At 33.5% G+C, this 12,960-nt stretch overlaps 1 protein-coding gene across 2 annotated transcripts; it reads right to left on the bottom strand.

Annotated features, from left to right (window-relative positions):
• Positions 1-731: 731 nt before the first annotated feature.
• Positions 732-12,951, bottom strand: NDUFV3 (NADH:ubiquinone oxidoreductase subunit V3). Of its 2 annotated transcripts, none has more exons than XM_032219414.1 (3): positions 12,837-12,943; positions 10,513-10,603; positions 732-2,128 (listed from the first exon to the last, which is right to left on the bottom strand). In XM_032219414.1, the coding sequence occupies exons 1-3, from the start codon at positions 12,882-12,884 to the stop codon at positions 1,962-1,964; spliced, it is 306 nt and encodes a 101-aa protein (XP_032075305.1). In that variant the 5' UTR covers positions 12,885-12,943; the 3' UTR covers positions 732-1,961. The 2 variants fall into 2 exon arrangements, with proteins under 2 accessions (XP_032075305.1, XP_032075306.1); XM_032219415.1 differs by lacking the exon at positions 732-2,128 and adding an exon at positions 5,743-6,091 and having other exon boundaries at positions 12,837-12,951.
• Between the last annotated feature and the right edge of the window lie 9 nt (positions 12,952-12,960).

Here is a 12,960-nt window from a genome sequence, read left to right as displayed (position 1 = left end):
CCAAAAATATACATGTGAAACACACTTGGAAACCTGGTATTAGCTTTTGCATATTAGTGTATTTGTTTTTCCCCAGATGGAACTAACCAGAAATTAAAATATTCAATACTAAGTGCACTCTTGTCCATACACAATTAATAATGGAGGGTATGGATTGGTAATGCTTTGCATTTGCTGGTTTTAATTCAAAGAAATGGGATAGAATTAAACAAAACAGACATACCTTCCAAAAGTCTTCCTTAGGTTCTCATAAGGACTGACCTATTCTTTGACTATAGGTAGTCCTTGACATAATTGAGCCCAAAATTTCTGCTGCTAAGCAAGTCAGCTGTTAAGTGAGGTTTGCCCCATTTTATGACTATTCTTGCCACAGTTGTTAAGTGAATCACTGCAATTGTTAACTTAGTAACATGATTGAAAAGTGAATCTGATTTCCCTATGACTTGTTCATCAGAAGGTTGCAAAAGATGATCACATAACACTGGGAAAGTGCAGTTATCATAAAAACATACCAGTTACTAATTGTCTGAATTGTGACCACATGACCATGGGGATGCTGCAACAGTTGAGTGAAAAACAATCATCATTTTTTTTCAGTGCTGTTGTAACTTCAGTCACTAAACAAATGGCTATGAGTCGAGGACTGCCTGTGTTGAAGAATGTGGGGTCCTGATCATTTTTCCAGGTCTTGTTCTTAAGAATTTCTGGGGAAAATATTTCTATGCTCTACACTTCTTTGCAATGTTTTTCTTAAATCACTTAGGTTTAACTGCTAGATAATTCAGATTTTAGATCTTAACAGAAGCAATTAACTATGTTTATCTTAAAGCTCCGATTTGACCCAGATGTTCAGATGTTTAATTTAATATGTATTAAAGTTGAAACTAATTAGCATTTTTCAAAGTGAGCAATAGTAACTCAATTATAAAAAGGCTCCTAAATTTGTACTAATTACAATTATTACTATTGCAGTTATTTCAAACATGAAGCAAAAAATACCTCTCAGAACTAAGATTTCAGCATAAACACAGCTCTAAAATCATGCTTATCTCACATAAAGCAAAGCACATTTTTTTGCTGTAGAGAATATTTTTTTAAAAAAACTGGTAATGAAGCATGTTTGAAAATTAATCTCAAGAGCCCCAGAATTTATGTTTACTAGAAATGAGGGGTTGAAAAATTAGAGCATGATGTTGTATTAAGGAGGTATATCAGCACTGCCAGAGACAAATGTAGATATATTCTTTTTTAACATATCAAATAATTGCAGAACTGATTTCTTCTTGTTTTATTCATTTCTACCTGCTCTGGCAAAGTGAAAACCTAGAAATGCCTCTTCAGCTGTTTGCAAGCTTTTGCAAATTTTTCAAGCTTTTGTTGCAAATTTTGGAAAGAACAATCCCCTATTCAAGCCTTTAATTTGATATTCATCTCCAAAACAATTTTCTATATCAAGTTAAATCTCATATAGAAATGAAGGGAACAGTGTTTACATGCCAATTCCCTTTACTTTAGCGCAGGCAACCCATCCTCATTCATCCATACTCAGAATCAGGCTTTTACAAACATCAAGCCAATTACTTTTATATCTTTTACAATAACATTATTCATTATATATTACTTTAAGATAAATAACATCATTCAGCAGTGGTACTAGGCTTCTAAAACTGCATCTTTAGCAAAACAAATATACTCACCATAATTTAATTAAAAATACTTCATCAGTATTCAATACCAATTAATTTGTGCTATGCATGAATTTTATGAACCAGGATTATATATTTATCATATGTGCTATGATACTGCACAGTAGCATGAACTAAGGGAATTATCAAGTTATCATTTAATTAGAACTAATCTGTCATACAATCAGCAATAACTGAGGAATTAATGCTAATATTAATTTATAACACCCACAAACATAATATTTTGTGAGAATTTATTTATTTCCCACAATTAATTCAGTGTCTTGGAGAAAGCCTCCCAGAAGATGGCTGAGGCAGCCTGAATTTTGACAACAAAACATCAAAATCCACAAAAGTGAATGGTTGATATTCATGATGCTGTAGGTTCTTGTAGGTAGAAATGTCATGTGTTTCTTGAGCAGTTTCAGGTGATGGTCTGGCCACTAAAAGGAGAAAAAAAATATTGTAAACCCAGAGAACAGAAGCAAAGTTCCTAGTGAAATCAGGTTTTGATACAAATGCAGATGTATTACTACCACTGAAAGTTATTACTATCAATTATGATCACTGTGCGGACCTTGATAAGTTGTAAAAAAAATACTTTCAAGACTTACACATACCATTCAGTTGTGAATGATGCTAAGTTTGGGTAAGTAGGGTAAATATGTGAGGACTGGAACTATCAATCAAAGCAAAGTATTGCAAAGTACCTTCTCCCAATTTGGAAGGAGGAGGAACTGAGGAGAGAGGGATTTGGAAGCTGTAAGTGGAAGGATAGGTGTGAAGGGGACTCAGAATCCTTGCCTAGAAAAGCTTCTGTGTCATACAGATAGAATTATGAATAGATTAATGCTGGGGAAGGTAAATATTTATAGACTACAGATATGCTGAAATATAAATCAACATTTGTATAGCCCATTTTCAACTAGTTAATAAAATAATTCTTTTTTAAACATAAAGAAGTAACTGTAAAGTCTTAAGTGTATGCTATTTTCCTCTTAGTTATATTAGCTCAGAAACTAAAGAAAAATATAAACAACGAAGGGGGTTGGTGATTGCTACAAGAAAAGTAGATCCTTTAAAAAAAACACCTCCCAGAAATTAATTGGATTTTACTTTAATTTTGAAGAAAAAGATAGTAAGAAAAGGACACCCACAATAGAGATGGAACATGACATAGGATGGCAATGCTGGGAATTGAGCTGCTAGAATAAAAGTTAGTGATAAGGAAGGACAGCTTAAAAGAAAGACAGAGTAATACCAAATAGTTTTAGCAATAGAAGTTGTTCAGAAAGTATGTAACTGGAAAAACACAGTAACATAGAACAGGTTCTGGACATAAAAGTTATTATGATTGTGAAAGTACATGATTTACATGTGTGAAAAACATATCCACATTTCAGAGTCAAGAATATAACAATGTTAAAGAGAATTTGAATATCTAGTATTAAATTGCAACTGATTATCAATATGTTAGTTCTTTTAAAAATCAGGAATAAACCAAAATACATGGAATGATCATTTCCAAACATGTAACTGAAACTCCATTAGCTTCCAGCACCAAATAGGCAAACCAGTGGTTTGTTTTTCTAGCAATAGAATATAAACCAAAACATGCATATTCTGTTATAAATCCAGAACCATATCTTTTCAAAGGAGTTTTTACATCAGACAGATAAACAGTGTTAAACATGCTAATTGTTCTTTTACTTCACAAAAGCTACAAATACGTTCAACCTTCAATGAAATTTTATTTCAAAAAAACCCTGGGTTTGACATGAAGCCATAATTTGTTTAGTTACTGTTTGCTGAATGAGCCAGAAAAGCCTGGTTTATGTATCATTCTAAATGAACATTATTATCTATATCGTTAATTGTGTTTTGTTTTGTTTTGTTTGCCACTTTGAATACTTGCTGGAATATGAAGGCAGGGCATGACTTAAGCATAAACCACTGCTTGAAAACTATAGTGATATATTCACACACTGTACAAAGCTAAAACCAAACAAACCATGCATTTACTTTGTATGATATGAATCCTGTCACTGATTGGAATCTGGTTGTAACATGAAACTAATCATCTCCAGTTCTCAATAGTAGAACACATTTACCCTTAATTTATATGGCTCAGTTTTGCACTCAACATATTAGCCCTCTGCCCCGCCTCATCATAAATTATAAAAGGAGTGATGCTTTAAATAAATAATTTTAAAGTATAACACATAACATATCATCATAAAGACCTAGATAATAATCCAAAATTTTGAGCTTCAAATGTTCTGGATAGACACTTAACAATTCTTCCTAGTGATACTTTCTTTATAGACTTAAGTACTCAGATTGATTTTTAATACTGACAGGACAGGGGATTTTAATGTTTGGGAATGAATGTTAGCTTCTTTTATAACTGCATACTTTTACAACAGAATTGAATTATTTTTCAATAATTTATGTCCTTAACAGTGTTTAAAACATTTAGATTAATGTAAATATACAGGGAATATTGGATCTGTACCTCTCAGTGTTCAATATTCTGTATTTCTACAGCAATATTTAATAATTGTTGAAGCCTCTTCCACTGAAATAATTGAAAGTTACAGTACTATTTCCAGCTGGATGTCTATTAATATTTATCTATGGCTTTTAGTTATATTATAAATACTCTACCTATATACAATTGCATTTTAATAGACTATTATTTATAGCCAGATTTAGAAGTTTCAAATTTCACTTTCTCTTATTGCCTGTTCCAATTTTGTAGACTAGCCAAGCTAAACTGAAAGAGAGCCAGGACATTCTTTTCTGCCATTATTTTTCCAGGCACTGCTGCCCCCTTCTGGAACTTAAAATAATTGAGGATTTGGGTGTGGGTGTGTGTGTTAGGTATTAAACTACAAAATCTTTGAGGATATTATCACTTGACTTGCATGTTGAATTTTAAGTTTTTTATTTGTTAATTCATATTACAACTATGTTTACTTTAGGAATTTATTTGGGGTATTTTGAGATTAACAGAATATTTTAAGAATATTAAAGAAATGAAAGAGAATGAAAATTCAGATAACAAGAGAGCTGAAAGAAAACTATCTGATGTAAACATGCATCATAATGCTTAAATCACTAACAGTGACATCTTTGCTAACCTATAGGCACTAATTTTCTTCACATTCCAAGAAGGTCGAAGTAAACTTGTTTCCTTACAGAACTGATTTATGTATCTATCAAAGGGTTCAAGAAGGAGTGAAAAAAAGTAAAAAGTATCACATAAACAGCAAGTTCCAAACAAAAAGCAACATTAAGCTATGAGCAAGTGCAGATAGAAGAAAAGTTTGAAAACTCAAAAGTCTATAGCGTGTGCTTTAGCAAGTAGGGACAAATAAAGGGTTATTTCTTTTATGAAGACATTTTCACGTGGTCATCACAGTTTTGAATGTTCTAAGTTCCCTTAACATTTCAAACAAGAAACAGTAGCAAAAATAGAATGTTGTTTCCTCCCCCTCCCCAAATCTTCCATTAGCACCTTTAAAGCTTAATAGGAGAACCAGAGAACGTAACTGTAAAGTAGTATAACAGTTCATCAGCAATGTGAAAAGGCCTTCTTTGGAAAGTACATTAGGAAAGCAGGAAGAAACATTTCAAGACTTTACTTCAAATAATGGGAAAGTCAGAATATAGAACATTTGCCTATATAAATCCTTTCAACAACAGAACTAATGCAGAAGAAGATAAAGTGATACCCTGTGGAGTGCTTTGTTTTTCAATTTGAGCTTCTTCTGGGATGGTCTCCTCCTTCAGGGTGGTTTTTATCACTGGCACTTCTTTTCCTTGAAACTTCAGGCCGTGGTTCTTCAAAAATTCTCTCTTGCATCTCAGTTTTTTGCATTTTCTTTGTAATTTTTTCATCCTGTTCCAGATTTTGTGATATATTTTGTGGAGGTACCAGCTGAGTTCTCCGTGGATCAGTTTCAGAGAGAGATACTTCCTGGCTTCCAGACGAAACTTCTATTGGCTTTTGATTCTCTGCATTCACTATTCCTAAGTTCTTACTCTTTAAATGTATTTCTTTAGACCTTTGTTGTGAAGCAGCTTTTATCATATCTGATTCTAACTGCTTGTTATCAGTTGTCCAGCAGAGTTCTTTATGTCTGTGTGGCTTCTCTTTGAAGTCATCATCTTCAGAATCAGAACTAGAGTCTGATTCAGAACTTGATGAAGAAAGTAGCTCTTCGTCTGTTAACCTCTTCCCTAAGCCTTCTGTGGAAGAGAAAACTGGTGTTCTCTCAAAGGAATCTCTGCCTTCTGAGGAAACATTACCAAAGTTTTCATTGCCAAGAATTTTCTCAGATCTTCATCTGTTAATTTTACAGCTGCATCAGGTTTACAGTTAGTTATGACCTTCCCCTTATCTGTAAATTGTGGGAAAAAATTAGGAGACAGCTTTTAAAAGAAAACCAACCTCCACTTTGGACAGGTTAATAGTTGGGTTTGCTCTTTCAGTACTAATTCCAGCTGGCTAATTTCAATTTCTGTTGGCACAGAAGATATTATAATTTCTAGATAAATATTTTCAAGGCTATCACTATGATATGTAATTCTGGTATAACTGATCTGTGGAATTAACTGATACAAAGTTCATTGCTTCAGAAAAATATCTACTAGATTTCATATCAATATAAAACACTTTAAAATATGTCCTTTAGTTTAAAATATTTTAATTAAATTTATATGCGGCCTATCTTACCATCCAAAGCAACTCTGGGCATCTTACAATACCATAAAAACATAAATATAAAACATTAACAAATGTTTCTTCTATGAATAATATTATTAGCATATTATCAGCATGATACACTTGGACACCTGGCTGTTTATAAACTTTGTCAGACATACACTGATCCAATCTGTAGAATAGAACACTTTCCTATTGCCACAACTGCATATTGCATTTCATGTTGCAATATTCAACTATTTCAACGGTGATAACCAACATCATATGTTTCAAATCAATCAATCAATCTATCTATAATTCAGAATATATAATAGACTTGAAACATATGATATATAAATATATCATTAATAAAATAAAAGCCCCTCTATGAGGAAGATGTGTGATTAATGTTTGATATTATATGTTATCTAATATTGATATCAATATATATGTGCATGCATAATATACACATACACAAGACTAAATATTATACACAATATACACACACACACACACATATATACCCACATACACACACACACACATATATATATATAAACCTATTGATATATAATATGAAATTTATGTAATTATAAAACTAGTTTTTCAACGTATCAATGCATTTATGTATATAAATCAACAAAATCACAAGATCATGTCTGATTTACTTCGGTCATATCACATGTGCAAATTCACTGGAAAAGTCAATAATCTAGGAATGGTTAGTGGATGAAGAAGGTGCAAGCAAAGAACTTGGTGGCTTGATATCATCAAAACTGATACAAAAATAAACATCTAACAAATGAAAGAAGCTGTGCTTGACAGAGTACCACAGAGAGCACTTGCCCATAAAATCACCAAGAGTCGGACACGACTGAACTGTTAAAACAATTAGTTATTAAGAAACAATGGTTACTTCTCAGCAGAAAGCACTACAATTTTATCTACTGAAATCTTTTCATCATACTCAAATGCAATTAAAGTCATTCTAATTAAACAATGTTTATCATCGTGGATAGCAATAGCAATAGCAGTTAGACTTATATACCGCTTCATAGGGCTTTCAGCCCTCTCTAAGCGGTTTACAGAGTCAGCATATTGCCCCCAACAATCCGGGTCCTCATTTTACCCACCTCGGAAGGATGGAAGGCTGAGTCAACCTTGAGCCGGTGAGATTTGAACAGCCAAACTGCAGAACTGCAGTCAGCTGAAGTAGCCTGCAGTGCTGCATTTAACCACTGCGCCACCTCGGCTCTGGATGGCAGGTATGCAGAGAAATTGTTTTCAAGGCTGTTTAACCATGCAAAGCATAACAATGAAATAAAGATATGAGGCTTTGTTTTTTACATAAACAGTAATTGATGACAAATTACTAAATCCTTTTTAATGTTTTCGGAAAGAGGTATTTATGCATATTAGTGATGCTTACAAGGTTTATTAGCACAAAACAATTTTGCTTCTTTAGTTCCACATTATAGCACTGGAAAACCATGAGAAGATTAAGTTCTAATGCTTTTTAAGTCGTTCTCTGTCTTCATTTTTTTCAAGCTACTCAAATAACTGACAAACTTTTTGATAAAGACAATATGAGCTTTTAATAATTATTTTAGAACTGTTAGATAAAATAGAGTTACAGAACTTAACATCATAGACATTATGCTGCATTAATCATCCAACTGTAATAAATAGAGAATAAATATTTTAAAGCATGATACACAAAAACCAATTATGCTGCATTTTTTGAAACCTGAATATTAAATCATGTTAATTTTAATTAAAAAAATCATAGCTACTTAAGTTGTCAAGTTCTGACTTATTGAAACCCTAATGATATAAATGTTTTTTCTTGAACTGAAATTGCTATATAGAATGTTATAGTTCATGATGCAGGAAAAAAAGCAGCTTTTAAAACTGTTAAGGAAAAATGCTGGCATTCATGCAGGCAATATTTTAAAGTCAGTGTGATTATGAATTTTCCAGAGACTATTTTCCAGATAGCATTCATTCATTATATCATGCAGAACAGTAAATTTCTTTCAGACTTTCTATGATCTCATATAGAATCAAATTAAATATTATATATTTCTTAATTAATTTAAGATTTGTATGGCCCTTTATTTTAAAACAACTTTCACAACAATAAAATTATAAAAATAGTAAAAACATAAAAAACTAGAAACTCGCACTTCCGTCAACCTTCCTGGGCACTTGAACAACTCTCCGCAGGCTCCACCTATTTACTGTAATGCCTGCAGTTTTATTTGCTTTCTGGAAGGCTAACAGAGTGGGAGTCTGTCACATTGCCAGGAAAGTGTGTTCCATAAGTTAGGGACAGCTATGGAAAAGGCATACTTCCTAGGTCCCACTAGATGAAAATATTTCAGAGAAGGGACCTAAAGCGTGCCCATTCTATCCAATCACATTGATGACTGATACCTTCAAAGAGAGGCAGCTTCGCAAATGGCCTGTTTTATACCACATAGAACTTTAAAGTTAATGACTATCAATTTGAATTGCACTAGGGAGGAAATTGAAAGCCAGTGCAGCTTGTGCAACAGGGTTATAAAACCTGCAAACCCAGAACCACCCAACATTATGTGTGCCACTGTATTCTAGTAATTTCCAGGTTATCTTCACTGACATGCCTAAGAATAGCATGTATGGGCATGCACTTAGCTCTTCCTATGAGATCCTTAAAGAAAGCATCAGTGGCAGAGGGTAGTCACATGGATCAAAAAAAAAAAGATGCCGCTCCTATAAGGTATTTCCAATAGATGTTATGTGGGCATTCATGTATATTCTGAGTCACGTTACTCTTTAAACCAGGATTTGTATAGAGTTATATAATACCATTATACTATCAAGTTTATGTTTAGCAAGTCAATTTTTTAAATTTTTATCCAGTATTATGCAGCAAATCAAAGAATGCATGAAATGAAGATATAAAGGCCTTTTAAAATAAAGTTAACTTGCTAAAGTTAGATGACACAAAAAATAATTTTTATTTGCTCCTCTCTTTGTAGGTACAGGTAGGTAGGATATAAAATAAATATTTTTTTTAAATGGAAAGTGATAAAACACTTGGAATGGATGGATCCACATTGAGTGGTATAAGACAGTTAAAGATTTTTTGCTGCCAAAAGCCTGAGAATTTTCTGATGAGATATTTCATAAAGGAAAGCAAGATATTTTAATCAGACCTATATTACAGTTCTACCAATAGCAGGAAAAGACAACACTCAAGTGTGCTAATTAATATCCAATTTCATTGCTTAATATTGTATAAAGATATTAAATTTCTATATAGTCATATTTAAAAATAAATAAGTACTTTCCCATATATTTTGGGTTTATAACTCCTAACATTCAAAATTAGCATGGAATTACAATCCCATCATATCTTGAGGTCATTACATTGGAAAGGATAATTTAAAGGCTTGTGAAAGTCTTCATATTTGGTTAGATGTCAGGCCTCTTGTGTATGATATCAGAGATTCATAGCTTGCGTTTTTGTTATGTGATTTGAATGATATGATAGTTATTGAACAGATAGAATTTATTTAGTCTCTTTATTTTGCCTATGAGAACCCATACCATTGTTTAAAAATAAAATATTTACATATATCTTATCAAATAGGATTTTTAACAGCTTTCACTGATACCACTGAGAAGTTTGCTTAAATATTAATTCCTACAGAGTCAGCTCTAAGAACAGGAAGAGGCAGGCAGAAAGGGAAAAAAAGGATAATGTAGAATTGCATGGATGAGGAAAGAAGACTCGGTGTATGTGTGTGTGTGTGAGAGAGAGAGTGAGAGAGAGGAGGGGGGAGGGAGGGGGAGAAGAATAAACGTGGGTGACTCTTTTCCTTTCCATTTAATGGATTTTCCCATGGGAATTATGGTTCATGGAATGGCAGTGCAATAATATTTTATTTTAGTTTTAAATGTAATTCTTTTGAGTAAAAACATTCATCTTATAACAAAACCAACATATCAGCATAATGTATTTTCATATTAAATCTTCACATTCTACAAAACATGAAAAATAGCAATTGCTTAATTAATGTTGTTTCAATAATAAATATTTTTCTTGGCAATAAATATTTTAGATTGTCTTACCTTTTGGGATGCCTTTTTTAGAATTACCTGGTTTGGTGCAGAGATAAAGAGAAGGCATACTTCGTACACCCCATGCTTGCTGTGATACAGCCTATAAGAATCAGGAAAAATACTTGATGAACATTTTTTTAATTAGCATGTATTTTTCAAAAATATGTAAGGCATACAATAACAAGCTCATGAAATAGTGATAATAAAATAGCTTAAAAATTCCTTGTGAAACATTCTAAAATCTTATTTTCAGTTAAAGGAAAGGCTTGTTACTATACAAAAGGTAATTCTTGACTTACGACCATAATTGAGCAAAACATTTATGTTATGTGAGACAGTTTTAAGTGAATTTTGCCCCATTTTACAACATTTCTTGCCACAGTTGTTAAGTGAATCACTGCAGTTGATAAATTAGTAACCTGGTTAAGTGAATCTGTCTTCCCCATTGATTTTAATAGTCAGAAGGTTGCATGACCCCGAGGCATGCAACTGTCATAAATGTGAGTCAGTTGCCAAGCATCTGAATTTTGATCATGTGATCATGGGGATACTGCAATGGTTGTGTGAAAAACCATCAGCCATATGGGTAGGAAGCAACAGATGAAATTACATTTAATATCCAGGTAATTAGCACAGATGCCCCTCAGGGTATCTTCTGTCTCTGTATCAACTATTGCATCTTTAGGGATCCCTCTGTTAAAGTATTGAAGTTTTCAAATGATACAAGAGTCATTGGTCTCATTCAAGATGATGATGAGTCTGCATATGAATGGGAGGTTGAATGGTGATGCAGGCGGAACAACCTGGAACTACACATGCTTAAAACTGAGAGTGGGTTTTAGGAGGAGCCCTTCTATTCTACCACCTCTTACTATATTTGACTGCACAGTATCGGCAGTAAAGTCCTTAAAATTTTGGGGTTCCATAACCTCCCATTAAAAAGGCACAACAAAGAATGTTCTTTGACCCAGGAGCTGTTGATATTTATTCAACAGATAAGTATTAATTAGCAGCTAATAATTGAGTCTGAGGAATTATTTGTACTTTTATAACTGTCTGGTTTGCTACAGCAATCAAATAGGATAGGTAGGACTCCAACAGATACTTAGGGCTGCAGAAAGAACAACTGCAACCAACCTGCCTGCCTACCATAGAAGATGTGTATATTGCAGAGTCAGAAGAAGGGCTGAGAAAATATCTACAGACTCCTCACATTCTGGACACAAACTGTTCAACTCCTCCCCTCAGGAGTCCGTTATAGTGCATTGCATGCCAAAACAACTAGACCCAAGCTGGAAATAGTACTGTAACTGTTTTCCCTTGTGCAATCACTGCTGAACACCTAACTCTCACAGTACTGTCAAATGTCTATGTATTTACCCATATTTATGGTATTAGTATTATCCTTATCTTTAGTGGCCTGTTATTGGTATCATTACTATGATTATTATGACTATGTTCATTGAGAGCTTCTGCATTGTGTGTCTAATCACACTTGGCCAAATAAATATTCTATTCCTATTCGATTCTATTAAGAAATGAGTTGATAAGTAAAATTCAAGTCAATTCAGCCAGAACTCTGCAAGAACTCAAGCAACATCAGATCCTAACATCATACTCATCAGAAACTACAACTGGTCCACCCTTCAATAAGTAAAATATTGTCAGAGAGAAAATTTGGATACCACAAATATTTCTGTCCTAATTATACTAAAACAATTAGAATATTTTTTTTGTCAGTTTTATCTACTCTCTCAAGCAAAGAAATACATATTACCCGTATTGCTTGAAACCTCTCGTTTCAGGCAACTTTCAAAATAAAATTCACTCTAGCCACAACTGAATCCAAGAGCTCAAGGTGCTGCATATGAAATCTTAACATTTTCTTTATAACACTGCTTCTAGTCTCTATCTTTCGATCTCTATGGCTCTTTTTCTCTTCCCTGCCCCAAGGGTATGTTCATTTCAGTTTTTTCTCAAAACGATTAGCTATGCATTTGATAAAGTGGGCTGAGATTCACGACAATTTATAAGATAAGAATTGTAACCCTTCTTGGTTATGTTTTTACTCGCTAACAGTTTATTCTTCGCCTTGCAGACTGGAAAATAATCCTCGCGTACAGTCTACATCAAGATAGTAGTAGATACCCCGAGTAAAATTAGATGTCCTGAATCAAATTATATCAGCTTCAACTTCAGGTCAAATCCAGACAGACAATAAATAATTACTGGCACAGACATATGACAGAGCAACTGTTCCTGGCTACAGGTGGACACCTAATAGGAAAACGGAATCCACAAGTAACTCCTTAATGAATCGAATTCTCCATTACCTTAAACGCCGCCACACGACCGTAACGAGTCACCAGGGACGCCGCCATCTTGGCGTCTCCCAAAACCTGTCCGGTGTCCTCCTTTGGCCGCAAAGAAAAGGTTCCCATCCCATTTTCCTTCCGG

The sequence above is a fragment of the Thamnophis elegans genome, chromosome 6 (genome assembly GCF_009769535.1).
Source record: "Thamnophis elegans isolate rThaEle1 chromosome 6, rThaEle1.pri, whole genome shotgun sequence".
NCBI lineage: Eukaryota > Metazoa > Chordata > Lepidosauria > Squamata > Colubridae > Thamnophis > Thamnophis elegans.
The sequence above is the reverse complement of the archived record's forward strand: the minus strand, read 5'-3'. Positions and strand labels throughout refer to the sequence as shown.

Bases quoted from the DNA above. Each gene is read 5' to 3' on its own strand.
- NDUFV3 (XM_032219415.1), bottom strand. From the start codon at position 12,944: ATGGGAACCTTTTCTTTGCGGCCAAAGGAGGACACCGGACAGGTTTTG. The intron at 10,604-12,836 runs GTAATGGAGAAT...TGATTCTTATAG, and splicing joins GTCGTGTGGCGGCGTTTAAG to GCTGTATCACAGCAAGCATG. The intron at 6,092-10,512 runs GTAAGACAATCT...CACAATTTACAG, and splicing joins TAAAAAAGGCATCCCAAAAG to ATAAGGGGAAGGTCATAACT.